Source organism: Rhagoletis pomonella, unplaced genomic scaffold, assembly GCF_013731165.1.
Source record: "Rhagoletis pomonella isolate Grant_MI unplaced genomic scaffold, Rhpom_1.0 Rhpom_scaffold_00005, whole genome shotgun sequence".
In the NCBI taxonomy this organism is placed as follows: Eukaryota; Metazoa; Arthropoda; class Insecta; order Diptera; family Tephritidae; genus Rhagoletis; species Rhagoletis pomonella.
The window spans coordinates 43,846,112-43,863,425 of NW_023458559.1; the positions used below are offsets into that span (position 1 = coordinate 43,846,112).

The window sequence follows — 17,314 nt, forward strand, 5'->3', positions numbered from 1 at the left end:
TGTCCTGGTAATTAATTTATTTTATACGGGACGCCAAATGTTCTGTATTTCTTTTAATGTCCCGTATTCGGTGCTCTGACGCCTTAACAGCTCATTAAAATGGCATGCCTATGAACCAGTTATAAGTGATCTTGTTATAAGTATGATCGTAGTTTTTTTATAAACCGTTATTATTTTCTAATCTGAATGCCTGTGATTCGAATCGAGGAATAATTACAGTGGCCAAAAAAGAAATTAGGACTCGACATTTTAGTAAGTTTTGGCTATTTTTCCTTAGTTTATTTAATGTTTATATTTTTATTTTATAAAAGTAAAGCTCTTTTCCTAACAAAACCCATATACATACATAATACCAAATTTCCAACTTTGTGCAAGAAACTATAAAAATTAATTCTGCGCTGTTTCGCCAAAATTTCAAAACTTTTAATTAGAATCTTTAGAAAAAAATTCGGTTTGCAGTTTTGTAACTCATTAAAATTGAGTACAATAAAGTGCGAGTGGAAAGTGCTGCTTCTCTTTCAAAAAAAGGTCGAACATACTTACTTTGTACGAAAAAATGCTTAACACCGTCAACAAAAAAAAAAAATTGCCAAAAATTAGTGGTAAGCCTTACCGACTTAAAATTGCACTTTATTATACTAAAATTTAACGATTTTTTTTAAGAAACTTTACGGGGTAAAAATCTCGAGAAAATTGTCCTACAAATTTGTGATGTTACTATAGGTATACTGTTTCAGGGAAAACAATGTGGAAAAAACTTGCAAAATTATTTTTTGTCCCGTATTCGGCTCTCATAAATATGGTCACCGTAAGTATATATGTATATACATACATATGTATGAACAAATATTCCAGCACTTTTCATGGGAAGAGCAAATGGCAAAAATCGCAGACCAAATTATTCGATCGCGCTAAAAACACTAAAACTCAGCAAACGATCGCCAAAATTAACGAATCAGCACCAACCGCACCAGCAGCAGGATGAGTTGGCAAAAGCAAGTGTAGGAAAATAAGGAGAATTCAGTGCAAAGCATAAACTAAAGATCAGCTTGGCCAAAGTAAACCCCAAAGATACTAGTACATACATATAACAAAAACAATTTAACACAGCAGCAACAACAACAACAAAAGCGTTGGCGTACCAATACCATATGGTGATTTTATAAAAGGTGAACCTAAATATCAGTAAGTATGTGTAGGTATGTATGTATGTACGTATATTTGCTCCAAATGTTGGAAGTTTAACTCTTTCTCTTGGACAACAGCTTGACAACATCAGACGGCCACGTATATACATTGGTACAAGCGCAATACTTATTTTGGAAGCTTGCTTTTAACTTCACTTTGCTGTTGGTTTGACATGAGCCAAGTTATATTTAACACGCTTTGGCATGAACCATCGAGAAGACAGCCAACAACTGCTAAATGCGAACGCATTTTGGACATTTTCGGACATTTTGTTTAAGTTTGAGTGGCAAAGAGATGATGAAATGTATGTGTAAATTCTGAACACATGTAGAATGTTCGAAAAAGATTTTTTCTACGGTTTCTTGATTGATATCTTTGTTAGAAAGCTGGCTAGCCGACTGAAATCCTGTATAGCACGTACAACATATCGTTTGGGGCCGGAAAGCAATATGCCCTATAATAGACCTAAAAGGGAGAATTTTTTTTATTTCTTTGGTAAGAGGCTTCAGATATTCGATTTTTTTCGCTGCCCTGTCGCTGGCTTCCTTTGGGTGTGTACATTGTCGCTATATCTCGTTCATTACTTCTACATGTAAGCTTGGTTCACTTATACCTGGGCAAAAATAACAATTTTCTTAGTTTCTATATACCCATTACTCACTTCATCAGAGATTTCCAAATAATAGCAATAATTTAGGATTAGTATATATAAGTATTCAAATCAATAGGAGATTTTTTCATTATAAAGAAACTCTCATTTAGTATGTACGATAAAAGCTGATGCTATCAGAAGCAGTGTTGGCTAAATGTTAATCTGATTAACGATTAAGAAGTAACGATTAAAATGTTAATCGCTATTAAAGATTAAAATCAATTAATCGTTATCATCTATAACGATGAGCTGTATGATCATTACAACGATATAGACATAGTGCAGCGAATTAAAATTCAGCGGCTCCGCTGGCTTGGCCATGTCGTTCGAATGGACAGAAACGGTCCTGCTTTGAAAGTATTACGCGGGCCGCGATGCTGGTAACAGAGGAAGAGGAAGGCCTGCTCTGCGTTGGACAAACCAGGTGGAGAAGGCTTTGACTTCACTTGGCATTTCCAATTGGCGTCAGTTGGCACAGAAGAGAAATGACTGGCGTGCTGTTTTGGACTCGACCAAAACCGCTTAGGCGGTTACAGTGCCAATAAAGAAGAAGAAGCAGAATCTGAATGATTAATGATAAAATTTATTTAATCGTTAATTGTCGGTTGTGATTACGATTATCTAATTTTAATCATTAATCGTTAATCCGATAAATAAACAAATCTGAATAAGTGGTATAGTGTGTCCGCATTTTAAATCAGACAACGTTTACGGTTATTCTTTTGTGTTTGACGCTTATAAATAACACATAATACTTATAACAAAAAAAAAATAATAATTTGTATTACAGAGATATTAAAAAACCCAGTTTGCATAACGTCTGTTGGTAACAGATCACAATAAAAATGCACACCAAATTGCTTATATTGATGAGGGAAACCGACTTAGTCATACCCGATTAACTAACCTTGTGTGCAAAAGAAAATTCCAGCATAAATTAATTAATCGCCAAACCTACTTAATCAAATTAAGTGTTAATGATTAAAAATTAACTATTTTAATCACGGTAACGATTAACTGTTTAATCAGATTTAATTAAATCATGATGAACTGTAATCGGATTGAATTTAATCAAATTGACTAATTGATAAAAAATCAATCGATTAGTGCCAACCCTGATCAGAAGATAACAAATTTCTGAAGGTAATAATAACAAATTTAAATAAATCTACTTATGTATATGCATAAGTCCTTGTTCATATGACCTTAACGTCTACATATTTAAACAGCGTTGAACAATTGTAAGTAGCAGACTGCTTGAAGAAAATAGTGATAATTATTTTTGGCTTTTGTCAGCGCCACCTAGTTTGAGGTCCAAAAATTATATATAATACATAATTCTAAAATATCACTTGGCACTCTGATTTTTAATAGCATTGATGATTTGAAGAGTTTGATATCATCTAATTCTGTAGAAACATGAACCAATAACGAAAATCCAAAGCGTAGTTTGTTTTTTTTGGTTTTCCAGAGATTTTGGGGAATGCTGCGTCATAGAGTGACCCAAAATCTCGATTGTCATTAGTAGAAGTAGCTGGTATCCACCTTTTTCCCAACTTCACACCTTTTTTTAGACCTCAGCCATAAGCTATGGATATATGTATGTGTACATATGCATGTAGGTATGTATGTACATACATGCATGGTCACTCTAGCACAAGTCCGTTTGGGGTGGTGTCACCGATTCCACACACCCGGTTGAATTCACAAGTAGCAAACACCTGCCCACACGTGGGCAAGGTTTCCACGACACCCAGCATCTCTCCACATGCACCTTCAACCCTACTACCCTGACACCAGAAGCGCTCTGGACCGCGTCTATCGGCGCTGCCCGCTTTCGCGGCCTCAGGCTTACAGAGTCGGAGGATGAAGACGACGACAACAACAACCGCTTCAAGGCACAAAAATTGTGTATTTTGTAGTTGCAAAAATCGTTTATTATGTATTACATACCTGCAAAAAAAAACGAAAATATTTGTATAAGATAAAAGTGAAAACATTAAAGTGCAATTTCATTAATTACCTCTAATATCCCGTTGCTTTCAAATAATTTACACAGGTAGACAGCCAAACAGATGCATGTAAGTATCTTAGAGCAGCTGAATTCCGAATGCAATGGACTTTGATGGTGGGGTGGAGTGCAAGAGCAGCAATGCATCAGCGAATTTAGTGCAGCAGCCTGCAAAATTTGTTATTGTTTGACTCGTTTGTAGCCACCATACACTCACAGGCAGGCATACAGCTTTGCAAACTCAAAGATACACATCTGCGAATGCCAATTTGTGATTTTTTTTTGTTTCAATACAATTCCATCTTCACTCCCCTATCCTAGCAGCAACAATAACTGACAAATCTATCGACCGCTGCAGCAGCAGAATCGTTGGCGGTGGCAGCAGCACATCTAACGCAAGAATTTGGAATGCAAAGTTGACGCTCTGCTCTGCTCGTCTACCCCCTCACCGAGGATTATTTTAACAAACAAATAAATTATTGTAAGCTAAATAGCTACACTAATTTCACTTGATATTCACTTCGTACGCACACAAAGAGAAAAAAACACTTTTTTGGATTTTCTAGCGCAAAAATTTCACGATTTGTCAACAGCGCGAGTGGAGAAAATCATCTGAAGCGATCGGACGAGCACAAATTAGCAAGTAACCAAGTATGTGTATTACCACCGCGACTCCGTCACCGACAACCGATACATTGGACTATATGAATCTCTGTGGCTTTTCTATACAATTTTATTAAAGTGTGTTTTTCTTTTAGTTAAGTGGTATGTGCGGAATTTGAATGGAATGTAGGCAATAGCGACATCAAATGTGCGGCGGCCATCGGATGCAACAGCGTAGATGTCAGCGTTGATTTTGCTTTGTGCTACCAAGAATTAACAATTGTCAATGGCCCTTTTACTTTACTTCCGATTTCCGAGTCATATGTCGGCTGGTGTGTGACTTGGCTAAATGATGCCGGTTTGGAAAGAATGTAGCAAATTGTTTTGGAATTTCTGCAAATATCCAAATTTTCATTCGTAATTCCCTCTCCCATTCGTCAATCGCCTTGCAAATTACCTTCCGAATTACGTAATTTGCCATACAAAATTTTTAGAACGAATTACCTCATTTGTAGATAATTTAGTTCGAATTACCATACGAATGACGAACGAATTGGTGCCTTCTCCAATATTTATCGGAAATATATCAAAGTTTTCACCGGCCTGGTCCCATTTGCTGGCACTTTTTCTAGTTATAGAATAATATTAATGAAATATTCTCTATATAAATTAAAATTGTTGATGATAACCTAAATTGTAGATCTATCTTCGATATTTGCAGTACACAAAAATAAAATAAATAGCGAAGAACAAGAACAAGAGCTGCCAAACGAATTACTAATGTGTGACGTGAAAACAGGGTAATTCACGAATTACTTTGCGAATTTCTTACAGAGCGAATTACGAACAGTGGAAACATCGTATTACTTAACAAAACTGCAGCGCGTTCATGCAACCCTGGCTACTAAAGGTAGAATATAATCGATATTTTCCGATAATATTCCACAAAGCGATTTTGGGGCGTGTTGCTGGAGTAGCAGACCTTGACCAAATATAAATCTGAATTGTTCCGGCTACGTACATATAACTATATATGTGTGTAGACCCGACTGTCGCGAGAACGTACTTATTCATAAACGAACGACACAATATCACCCAAGAACAAGCGAGTAAGAGAAGGTAGATTTTTTGATCGAGTTCTACGCCAGCTTGCTTCGCTGGAAAACGAGCGAAAAGTAAACAAAACAGACAAAAAACGAAAACTAAAATTAATGTCAGCTACTTTAAGCAAACAATTTAAGTAAGATGCTCATTAAAAGCTTTAAAATGTGTTTTCATGATGAATTAACTCTTCTTTAGTTAAATAAAAGAGTAAAATAGTAGTGCTTGTGATGTAAATAAATGCTCATCTGATGAACCCGCTTTCACAAACTTTTTTCCCAAAACCAATTACAAATAAAACGTCGCGTTTTTTGCATGATCTTGTATTTTTTCGTTAATGGAGCTTATTGGTCTTACTTTACAGCCGATAGGATGGATAGTTTGAAAATATCGATAGTATTTTTGGAGAACGCAAACAATTAATATATCGATAGTATCGTCGCTGCTGGCCACCAATCAGAAATTCTTGTGCACAGAGTCGCTCTGCCATTTCACGGGATTTTAAAAGCAGCAGCAGCGCCGTTGGTGGAAGTGGCAGCAATTTGTCCAGCCGTAAATAACAAGAACCACTATTTGCTGTATAAAATCCGCAGAAAATTTGGAATTTGGTTAGAAAATGTGCAACATAAATTTTATTTAATAGCTTTATACAAAAGAATTGCTAGTGAAGTGTCCAAAAGTATTTAACACCTTGCATCGCCAGATGCGAAATTCCAGTGCACCGGGCAGAAAAATCAATTTTGAGGGCACTAGAAAGCCAAGCGCTAGTAGCTGAAGTAGTGGCAGTGACAGCGGCAACTTGCTGTGTTTATGTGCCCAGTTTTTAGACGTATCGGCGGGGTGGTGGAACCAGCAGCAGTAACACCAGAAAAGTAAAGAATACATCAGCACCCACGCAGAAAATCACTTGCGTGGAATTATTAATTGACTAGCAGCAGTAGCAGTAAGCGGCCGCAATCACCTACATACAACTTGTGTGTGAAGGAATAGCTAAGTAAAGGTAGGTGTTGGGTGCGCCGAGTGCGTAAATCAGTTGCAGAGTTAAATCAGTAGGAAAAATCCAAAAAGGAGTCGTGGGGTAAAACAGGTGCACGATACGCGCACACGCACCCACCATACAATATATTTATAAATACTGGGTGTAGTTGTTCACCGTTTGCAAAGCAGGTGTCGATGCTAGTGTTGCAGGTGTTAGCCGTCAGAAAAGTGCACTGGGAAAGTGTGTGAAATTGGAAGAAAAATAAGGCAGGTTGCTATTGGGCTGCATACGCCAACTGAGACGAGTTAGCTGCAAGCAAGCAAATCGCCAGCCAGCCAGGCAACGCAGTCTAAGCGCCACATTTATCAAGTTCGGTGTATTTGTTCGTGGCGCTGTGCCAAAACCGCTTTCAAGGTCGTCGGCATTGGAGTGGGCAATAACCACAACGTAGTCGTCGTCTTCGTCAGCGTCGCTAAAGGCAGTGTCAGTGTCGAGTCATTCTCAAAATACAAAGTTATTTGGACGAGAAATAAAGGCCGGAAGTGTTTCAACTTTTGTGGTGACGGTTAGATAATAAATTCATAAAAAATGGCTATAAGCTTTGAGAAACATCGCGCACAAATCGTAGCCGCTTGGAAAGATGTACTGGACGATAAGAGCAGCACAAATTGGTAAGTTTGTGGGTAAAATAATTGTTGTTACTTCATTTTTTCGGCTAAATTTTTTTGTTTTGATATTTGTATTAACTATGTATATATGTACGTATACGGTTTATGTGATCAAAAAAAGTTAGTTGCGGAGATATTTCCGTTAACCATTCACTTCTTTTGTATTTACAAGCAACTTTCTTTTGGCTTTTGTTAAATGTTATAAAAACATCTATGTATATATTTACATACTTGATTAGTGGCAGAGATTTCTAAGCATTTAAACCACATTTGTACGTATCTGTGTTGTTGTTGTTGTAGCAGCATACAAGTTCCCCAAAGTCCTTGGCCAAATATAAATCTGGGTCGTTCCGGTTACGTAGACCCGACTGTCGTGCGAACGCACATATCTATGTTCGTATGGAATAGTAGCTTAGGTCGAGAAGCTGGCTTTATTATACCGCGGCATTCCCTTTATCCTTTAAACGACAAGGAATTTTTTGATGAGACTTAATAAGTATATTGACTTGCTAGTATCGGAACTATTCCTTGCACGTTTATTTGCCAAAAGTTCTTCAACACCACAGTGCCAGTGAGTTATTCGCAATCGTATGCTTCGAATGCCGCATTAAACTAAAGCCAGCCTTGCGACATATTCTAATATTCCATATGAACACAGATATGTACATGTGTACTTAATTGCATCCACTGAGTCAACTACAAGAAATATGCATATATCACATACTCACATATGTATGTATGTAGGTATACATTTGTACGCTAACATATCGCACACCGTCTTCAAAAGAGTCACAACGCAAAATAATACGTTTGTCAGAAAATGCGAAAAACTATTTCGTAGCACATGCTAATCATATGGGCAAGGGTGACATTACCTTAGCTTTTTTTAAACAAATTATAACAAAAATTTGCTCCAGCTTTTGCTGAAAAGTAAATAAAAGCTCAAACTACATTTTTAGTGCATAATTTCAAAAATGCCAAATTTTGAGTTGTGCCTTTTGAAGACGTTGTGCGATATGCAAGAGTAACCAGTAAAAGTGTCAAAAGTAATAAAAAATAAGTTTTATTTTGAATCACAGATTGCAGCTTTTGCTATAAACCTAAAGATGTGTGGACATTTATAAGTATTTGTGTATGTATGTAAGTGCATTGTGCTTATTAGCTCAGACTCATCTTTACAAACGTTTGCACTTTGTGGTAATAATATACAGTCATTTGGTAGAAGTATTTTATTAAGTATGTACATACTTTGTATAGATGTTAAATATGGAGTGAAGTTATGATGTAATACAAATTATTTAAAGGTTGCTCGACTTTAAAGATTTTGTTCAGATTAAAGGAAATGTTGCTAAATTTCCTCACTCGAAACTGCATAATAGACCTTTTTCTTAGGTTTTCAGAATTCATATACATTTACTCGGATTATTGAGGTAGCCAATATCTTGTAGAAAAGGCTTAAACCAAAACCTGTTTATTCTGGAGCGCTAGTCTTAATAACTATTGCATTATGATTTCATTCTAAATAACGTTACTAGTAGAATTTCGAATGAGTTAACATATGCATATGTATGTATGCATGTCTAACTGCATGGACAATCTCATTTCACATGTGTGAAAAAATCTCGCACTGCGACTAACTTTCTGGCATGCCAGCATTGCAATAAAACGAAAATTGTGACTTGTGACAATGTCTACGACTACTAAATGACCCCCAAGTGGCAATAGCAGTAAACTCGCTAACGAATGGAGTTATGGTATACTTCTCTTTACCCCGGCATAGAAGTGGAGCGTTGATGTATATTTTATACTTATATATTTTTTTATTTTTATTTATGTACATATGTACATACAGCATGCATATGCAATACCCTCTTTCCTATGCAAGTATGTGCACTTGTATGTATGTTCAGTTGTATGCCATGTGAAAGTCAGTTGAGTTTTAATTAACTCTCCTAACAGTTGAGTTGTGAATTTGAAAATTTGTTGTGCATTTTTTTTTCACAACTGCTGCTTCAATGTTCCCATGTCCTCCTTTTTTCATTCATTACCACAATATTCGTTTTTTTTTACATTGACTTTTTGCAATGCTGCAAGCATACGAACATGCAAAGCCAGGAAGTGTGTGAATTGTAACCGAGCTGCTTCTGCACAAAATTTAATTATGCCACAATTAATGTCATCTTCGTTGCTAGTCAATGCCTTTTGTGCCCTTTCGAGTGCTGATTGTTGTAATTGAGTATTTTGCTTTCTCGTTTAAAATGAAATTGCTTACTTTTACATATTCACTTCCTCTGTACTATGCACTATATTCTTTGTTATTACACAGGTCACTTTATGGCTACGAAGGTCAAACGAATGAACTAAAGGTTGTGGGCAGTGGTGAGGGTGGAGTCGAAGAACTCTGCGAGGATTTAAATAGCGGCAAAATTATGTATGCTTTTGTTCGCATCGAAGATCCGAAAACGGGCTTGAAAAAATTTCTACTCATCAACTGGCAGGTTAGTGAGCAGTGGAGGAGTTTTTATGAAAATTTTTAGATAACAATTTTTTTACTAAAAATACATACTATGTAAATACATAATGCAAAAATGTAAAAAAAAAAATCGTGCATTATAATTAATTTTTGCACTGGAACTGGATTAGCTAAATTGTATCACGAATTGCTAAAAATTAAAAGATTAAAAAAAAATTTTTAAGAAGCCCATAAAAAATGAATTCAAATTAAGAAATTGGAATTGGATACAATTTTTTTTTAATATATGTTTTAAATTTTAAATTAAAAATTAAGATGTAAAAATGGAAAAACTTAAAAAAATAAAAATAAAGAAGCAAAGTAAACAAATAAAAAATAGAAGATGCAAAATAAAGTAAAAATTAAATAACGCAAGAAGAAACAAAATTAAAAAAACCAAAACAAAAAAAAACTAAAAAGTAAAATAAAATTCAAAATGAAAAAAATTTTAATAAAAAAGTTTAAAAGAAATCAAACAACTAATAATGAAGTTTTACTATGCTCATTCCTTTTTTTGTATTTTACCCATTTACCTATGTATATGAGCGAATCCGAGAAATAGTCAACCAAAAACACAAAAATGCATGCAATTCGAATTCTCTCGTTTTTGTGTCCCAAAGGCATAGTACAATATACTTTAATTTCAAATTTCTTTTCACATTAAATGCTTAGCTCAGCAAAATTTTCGAGAACTTGGATGCTTTAGGAATGTAGGATTGTTTATTGACTTACAGAGTACATATGTATGTACATTAGACATGGTACGTTCACAGTTTATTGGGAATATTCCTCTTCCGACGACTTTCCGTCTTATCAAAGTTTTGAAATATACATTTTTTTTTGTAAACACCAATGACGCCGGCCGCGATAAAGCTTATCTTTACCAATATTTTATGTTTGCCTTTTTCATATCTTATTGGCACTTGAGCTTATATTAAAAATATAAATTTTAATCTTGTTTCTTCTTTTTAAATTTTTTATCGCCCTTTCCTGCTGCAGGGTGAAGGCGCGCCGGTGTTGCGCAAGGGAACTTGTGCCAATCACATACATGATGTCGCCAGGCTACTTTCCGGCGCCCATTTGACAATAAATGCACGCAATGAAGATGATATCGATTTGGAGCGACTGGTCAAGAAGTTGAGCGCCGTGAGCTCAACGTATAGCTTCAAAGAGCCCCGCGGCCTGCCGGATGAGCAGAAGACACCTGTTGGCACAAATTATACTCGCGTCATACCTACGAAGGAGCTGAATCCGAGTGTAATGCAAGATTTTTGGAAGAAGGAAGAGGAAGAGGAGAAGCGACGCATTGCTGCCGAGAAGGAAGCAAAGCGACAGCAGTTGCTCAAACTCGAGCAGGAGCAGCGTACACGCGAAGAGAAAGAGCATTTGGAGCGTGAGAAGAAAGTTATTAGCACGTCTAAGCTACAGCCGGCGCATGTGCCGATCAAAACGTAAGTGAAACTATAAAGTAATAGAAAGTAATTTATAAAATAATACTGCAATGTACTCCAATTTTTACGCACATTTCGCTTCTCCAGTTCTCCGCAGCCCCTAAGTCCGGAGAAAACTGTTGCCAGCAGCTTCACTGCCGGCATGACTGAAGCCGAGCGCATGCGGCAGCAGCGCAATCAGGAGGCGCGGGAACTGATTGGTTCCCGTGTCATTGCCGCCAAAGCAATTTTCACCCAAAACACAAGTCAAGGCCAGTTGCAAACAAAGTAAGTTTCCCAGTTCATTCATTTTTCTTTAATCATTGAAAATATTTCCTTTTTCGCAGATTGAACACAGCGCCACCTGCCAAACCTGCGCGCACATCCATAGCGCAACGCATCAACGCCTTTAACCAGCCACAATCAGCTGAACCGGAACCACGCAAACCCTCACCTACACCCGGTAAAGTCGCTCTTTCGAAATTCGAGGATATTGCCGCCACCAATAACGGCATTCAACAGCACCAACCAACTGTGCATACCACACACCGTGCGCCCTCGCCAGCCACAGTCACTGTGCCCACTCCCATACTTGCTCACCATCACCAATCCCAAACACAGGTGGTCGAACCAGTTGTAGGAGTAGCAGCGAAAGCGGCGGCTGTAATGGCGCCCGCGACTGTCGCGACAAATGCACTAAATGAAGAGGAGGTGGAGGTTGAGCAACCTGTCAAACCGGAAATTACCGCCATTGCCAATAACGATGACGTACCCTCGGGCGCAGATGACTATGCTGCCGAAAATGACGAACAATATTCCACTATAAAACGTTCACCACATAGTAAATCAAATTCATTACAATCACCAGAGACTTCATCCTCCAATGCGACCGATACGGCGCTCTATCAGGATCAAGATGATGAGGGCGAGGAGCTGGAAGAGGAGGAAGTGGTGCGCACAAAAGTGTCGGTTACGGTGCAACAACCACAATCGGCTAAAAATGGACTAAGCAGCGCGTTGGATAGAAATGATTGTAAGCTTGTGGCTTTAGGTGATTGCTTCGAAGGGAGTTTTATGAATTTCTTTCTTGTGCTTACAGTGACTGATTTGGTTAACGAGGATGACTTCATCTGTCAGGAGTCACTGGGTGACGTTGGACTGAAAGCAAGAGCTTTATACGATTATCAAGCAGGTATGTATGGTTATTTACTATGTTAGCATCTAATGCCATAAATAGTCAGATAACACTGGATCACAAATTTTAGTTTTCCAGACGGTACTATTCAATCGCAATGTAGAAGTGTTCGGTGATTCCGAAAATCGAGTTAATTTGTTTTTCTATGGATACGTATTCGAGATATTTGCAATTTACCGTTATTCAGCTTAAAATAGAGTGGTTCTACGTAATCACGTATACCTTACGCACCAATTAAACAATCGTGATTCGAAAGCCAATGAAATTCTCTTTAAACCGTATATACATACTTAACTTTTCGATAGGCCTGATAGTTTCTGAGAAATTAAATAATAACTGCAGATCTCTTTTTTGTTTGATGAAAAAGTTAAAAAAATTAAAACTTTAACAGGGGAAAAATAAAAAAATAACGACCGGCTTGTTGTTTTTTATTTTTTTGTTAATTAATTTCTGAGAAACTATCTGGCCAATCGAAAAGGGATGTATATACAGATTATGGAGATTTTCTTTGGCTTTCATTTGCCGTATTTCGTATTACAATTGTTCAATTGTTTCATAAGATATACGTGATTGAGTGGAACCACTGTTTTTTTAAGCTGAACAACGGTAAATTGCAAATACCTCGAAAACGTATCTATAGAAAAAAACTCGAGTTTTTGAATCACCGAGGAATTCTACATCTATCCATGGAACAGTTTTGCTGTAAACCAGTGTAATTGATGGTTTAAAACAATTTTTATCCGGAGGGAGAATACTTTGAAACTCTTCTGGCCTTATGTACGATAATGATAAAGCCTGCCGATAACTTCGAAAAGTAACATATTGATAATGCTGTCGTTAACTGATAAGAATTTAAGGCATAGATAAATACATAAGTTTGATACATATTCATGAGAACATCGATAACAACTTCCATGAAAATATCAATAAATGCATTATAAACATATCGGTAATATTTCGATAAAGAAATTAAAAAATGAATTGAGGTAAATATGCATGCTCATAACTACCTGTAACTACCTTTTACCTGGGTAAAAGAATCTGTAACGATATCGCCAAACTTTTTATCGATTCATAATAAGGGTTAAGATAAATAAATTTATCGATAGACTTACCGTTGAAGTCGTCGAGGAGAATTTCGATATCAATATCGATTAATATATGAATATCTTTCCTTTCTTGAAATATTCCTTCATTAAATACATAATAATCGATAAATTTTCAATATTAAAATAAATTTGCGAAAATTATCTTTAATTTTTCTATTCACAGCCGACGAATCAGAGATTACTTTCGATCCGGGCGACATCATAACGCATATCGATCAAATCGATGAAGGCTGGTGGCAAGGGCTCGGACCCGATGGAACTTATGGACTGTTTCCGGCAAATTATGTCGAAATTATTAACTAAACGAAAATAAGGGAATTAATTATACACAAGCAACAACCATTATTGCAACAAAAATGTAAGCGAAAAAAAAACAAACAAAGACACGAAATTGATGATTCAGCAATTTTACAGTTTTACTTATACTTTTACAAATGCGAATAATTGCAACAAAGGAAAAAAAATTATAGTAGTACACCCAACAAATGAACAAAATAATTGAAATTCAACAACTATACTCACCATTGCCGCTCTTAAAAATAAAAACACACCAAATTCATTAGAATTCGAAATTCAGGCACAGCACAATTTAATTTTTTTTTTTTATAAAATGAAATCTTAGAGAGAGAAAGAGAGCAAGAGGAGGGTTTAGAAACTCCTAATACTACTGAAGCAATTGAATTCTTATGCATTTTTATAGCAACATACTTACATTTTTACTCGACTTTTGACTGCAACCACAAACTAAGAAAATCACAAAACTTGAAATAAAAAACCCAACCAAAAAATTAGATCGAAATTTTCATAACGTAAAATTTTATACGCACTCCTACACACACAGACAACCACACATAAAATTTTTGATGCATTTTTAAAAAAATTTTCTATACTCTATGATCAAAAAAAGATTTAATTATAAAAAATAAAAATTGTTAGCCTAAAAAAATGCATGAAATCCACACAAGCCGAGTACATATTTAAACGCAAAAAATATTTAAAAAGCAAAAACAGTGGAAAAAATACTTTTCAGTGCCAAGCTGTGTAAACACCACATAAATACTACATTCAGAATAACCGATTGCGTTCAGTAAACGAGATTATATTTATAAAAAAAAATTTATATAAAATTAATAGTCTATGTTATTTATTAAAAAAGTAAATTGTAAATTTGTTGCCTAAATGTTATCAGTCAGAAATCGTTTATCGAAAATAATGGAAATTGTATGAATATTTGCATTTTTGTTGTGTGATATGCCAGTCAAAACAAAATTATTTTAGTGTTTGCGTGTTCTTTTGTAATGAAATGCATTTTCAATTTTAATTTGTTTTAGAAGATTATAAAAAGAAAAGACCAAGGCGCGCTCGCTTTTTGAAATTGCACAGTTTTAACTGATTTTAGTTTTTAGAAACAAAAAAGTTTGAAATAGTTTTCTAAAGCAAAAAAGTGGAAGTTTAAAATTAAAAAAAATCTATACACAAATTTCCGTTATATAAGCTAAAACTTTGAAAACTCAAGTTTTCTTTTTCATTAAAAATATGATCTACGAAGTTTTTTGCAGACAAAAATAAAGTTTGGGTAGCTTAAAACTTAAAATAATATCCATTTAAATTATTCATTAGGTAAACTCAGAGATCGTAAAGGCTTCGATTGTCCCCTGCATTAACGACACAAAATAACGATTAAATTGTACTGAAAAAAAATTTAACGCTTTTTGTTGTCCTACATTCAAAGATGTTTGAAACCTAAGTTTTTTGAAACTGAAAATAATCCTAAAAATGGTTAAAAAATTTTAATTAAAAAACCTCCATTTGTTTTTTTTTCTTGGACTAATTTTAAAATTTTGCGATTTTTAACTCAAATATTTTTTCAAACTTGTCCTATTTGAAACTGAAAACATTAATTTTTTTTGAAGCTGACAAATAAAATATTTTTAGTTAAAATTTTTAAGGAATAAATGTAGTATTTTTTTGTTTAAAAAAATTGCTGTTAAAAAATGTTTTAATTTTTGTTTCGAACTGTAAACTCAAAGTACAAAAAAATTTAGTAAAAAAATAATAAAATGTTATTATACTTCTTTTTTTTTTTTGATATAATAAAGCATTAAAAAATTCTTTTAAATAAAATATTGCTGTAAAACTTTGAATTTCTATCTGAGACTTTTCAGTTTACAATTTTTACTTTTAAATATTTTATATTTTTAGTTATGAAAACTTTAAACATCAGAAACGAATTATAAAATTAGAGAAAAGCTATTAAAAATCCAATTTAAACTGAAAAATATCGTTAACTCCTCTCCATATGCCTTTCAAGCGAGCGTAATTGGTCTAATAGTTTTCCATTTGAAACCATAAAAAAATATCTTTTTGGTTTCTCTCTTTTTTCAACAAAGTTTTTGTTTTAACAACCACATGCCAGTTATTAGCACTCACACAAACATATCTTTCTTAACAAAATTTAATTTGAACGTAAAACAACAATGCGTCCTTATTGCGTCCTTGTAAGCTAAATGTCATAAAAATCAAAGCATTTTTTCATAAAAAAAAACATACATATACGTAAGTATGTATATTTATATTTAGAATTTATTCCGGTGACGTCGCATATTTAGTATATTTATTAAGCACTAACAATTTTTTTTGCAATACAACTACTGCGCATCACAATGCTCCTTTTAACTTTGAGAAGGCATTGCACTTTTCATAATTTGTCCATTTTATATATACAAACATACATACATATGTACGCATACCCTTAAAAGTATTACTTACCCAAAAGAACTTATTTCAATACTTAATTTTGCACATGATAAAATCCATATTTTGTAAATTTTTTATGATGATCATTAGAGAAAAGGTGAACGTTTATTTTTAGCCAGCAAATTTAATGAAGCATTACATATACATATATATTTGTACTTTTATTCGAAAATCTTTTTGTATTCAGCAAATGTTTTCCATAATATAATTTTTAGTATTAAAAAAAGTATATAAGAAAAAAAAATAATAATTATGTACTACCATTACTAACCATATTTATTGTGAAACAATAATAAGAATTCAATAAAATTTAAAACAAAAGTATACATGCATGTTTCGAAAATAAATACAAAGTGTAGTATTTTATTAGTGAGTTTTCGAAGGTTTGCAAGTTTTCGAGTGTGCAGCACAGCGCTCTGTCGAATTCCTCATTAGCCTTAAAGAAGAAGGTGCCTCTGGCCGAATGGTTAATGTTATCGAGTAGACTAAGGCTGGCAACAATACTCTGGTTGGAAATGGACTTATTCGTCTAGCTCTGCCTCTAAGTCTTCATGATGAAACCTTCAATAACGGACTCAGGCTGATTGAATTCGTCCGATCCAGAGGCGAGATGGTCTGCAGCACTAGGTTCCAGGATAAAAAGGATACATCAGGTTACACGGTCGTTGACTTAAGTTAAAATTCGAAGAGCCACCAACACACGCAGACTGGGGGGGTGTATAACATAATCCAGACAATCAAAATCCAGACATTCAAAAAGCGGCCAGTCAAAATACAGACAAATCAAAATCCAGACAAATCAAAATACAGACAAATCAAAATACAGATAAATCAAAATCCAGACAAATCAAAATACAGACAAATCAAAATACAGACAAATAAAAACACAGACAAATCAAAATGCAGACAACAAATTAAAATAATATTAATTTTTTTAGAATGTTTCCTATTTAAAAAAGTGGCGGAAATTTTCAGTATATATTTGGGTGTATAACATAATCCAGACAATCAAAATCCAGAAATTCAAAATGCGGACAATCAAAATACAGACAAATCAAAAGCCAGACAAATCAAAATACAGACAAATCAAAATACAGACAAATCAAAAT

General features: G+C 34.7%; 1 protein-coding gene across 2 annotated transcripts; it reads left to right on the top strand.

Annotated features, from left to right (window-relative positions):
* Positions 1-5,949: 5,949 nt before the first annotated feature.
* Positions 5,950-14,576, top strand: LOC118739031 (drebrin-like protein). Of its 2 annotated transcripts, XR_004992968.1 has the most exons (8): positions 5,950-7,205; positions 9,529-9,700; positions 10,714-11,165; positions 11,253-11,432; positions 11,492-12,177; positions 12,244-12,336; positions 13,612-13,806; positions 13,863-14,576. XR_004992968.1 is itself a non-coding variant. In XM_036470119.1 (7 exons), exons 1-7 carry the CDS (start codon positions 7,123-7,125, stop codon positions 13,749-13,751), a joined length of 1,806 nt encoding a protein of 601 aa, XP_036326012.1. In that variant the 5' UTR covers positions 5,954-7,122; the 3' UTR covers positions 13,752-14,576. The 2 variants fall into 2 exon arrangements, 1 of the variants encoding a protein (XP_036326012.1); XM_036470119.1 differs by having other exon boundaries at positions 5,954-7,205; positions 13,612-14,576.
* The last annotated feature ends 2,738 nt before the right edge of the window (positions 14,577-17,314 follow it).

Bases quoted from the DNA above. Each gene is read 5' to 3' on its own strand.
- LOC118739031 (XM_036470119.1), top strand. From the start codon at position 7,123: ATGGCTATAAGCTTTGAGAAACATCGCGCACAAATCGTAGCCGCTTGG. The intron at 7,206-9,528 runs GTAAGTTTGTGG...GTTATTACACAG, and splicing joins GATAAGAGCAGCACAAATTG to GTCACTTTATGGCTACGAAG. The intron at 12,178-12,243 runs GTAAGCTTGTGG...TTGTGCTTACAG, and splicing joins CGCGTTGGATAGAAATGATT to TGACTGATTTGGTTAACGAG.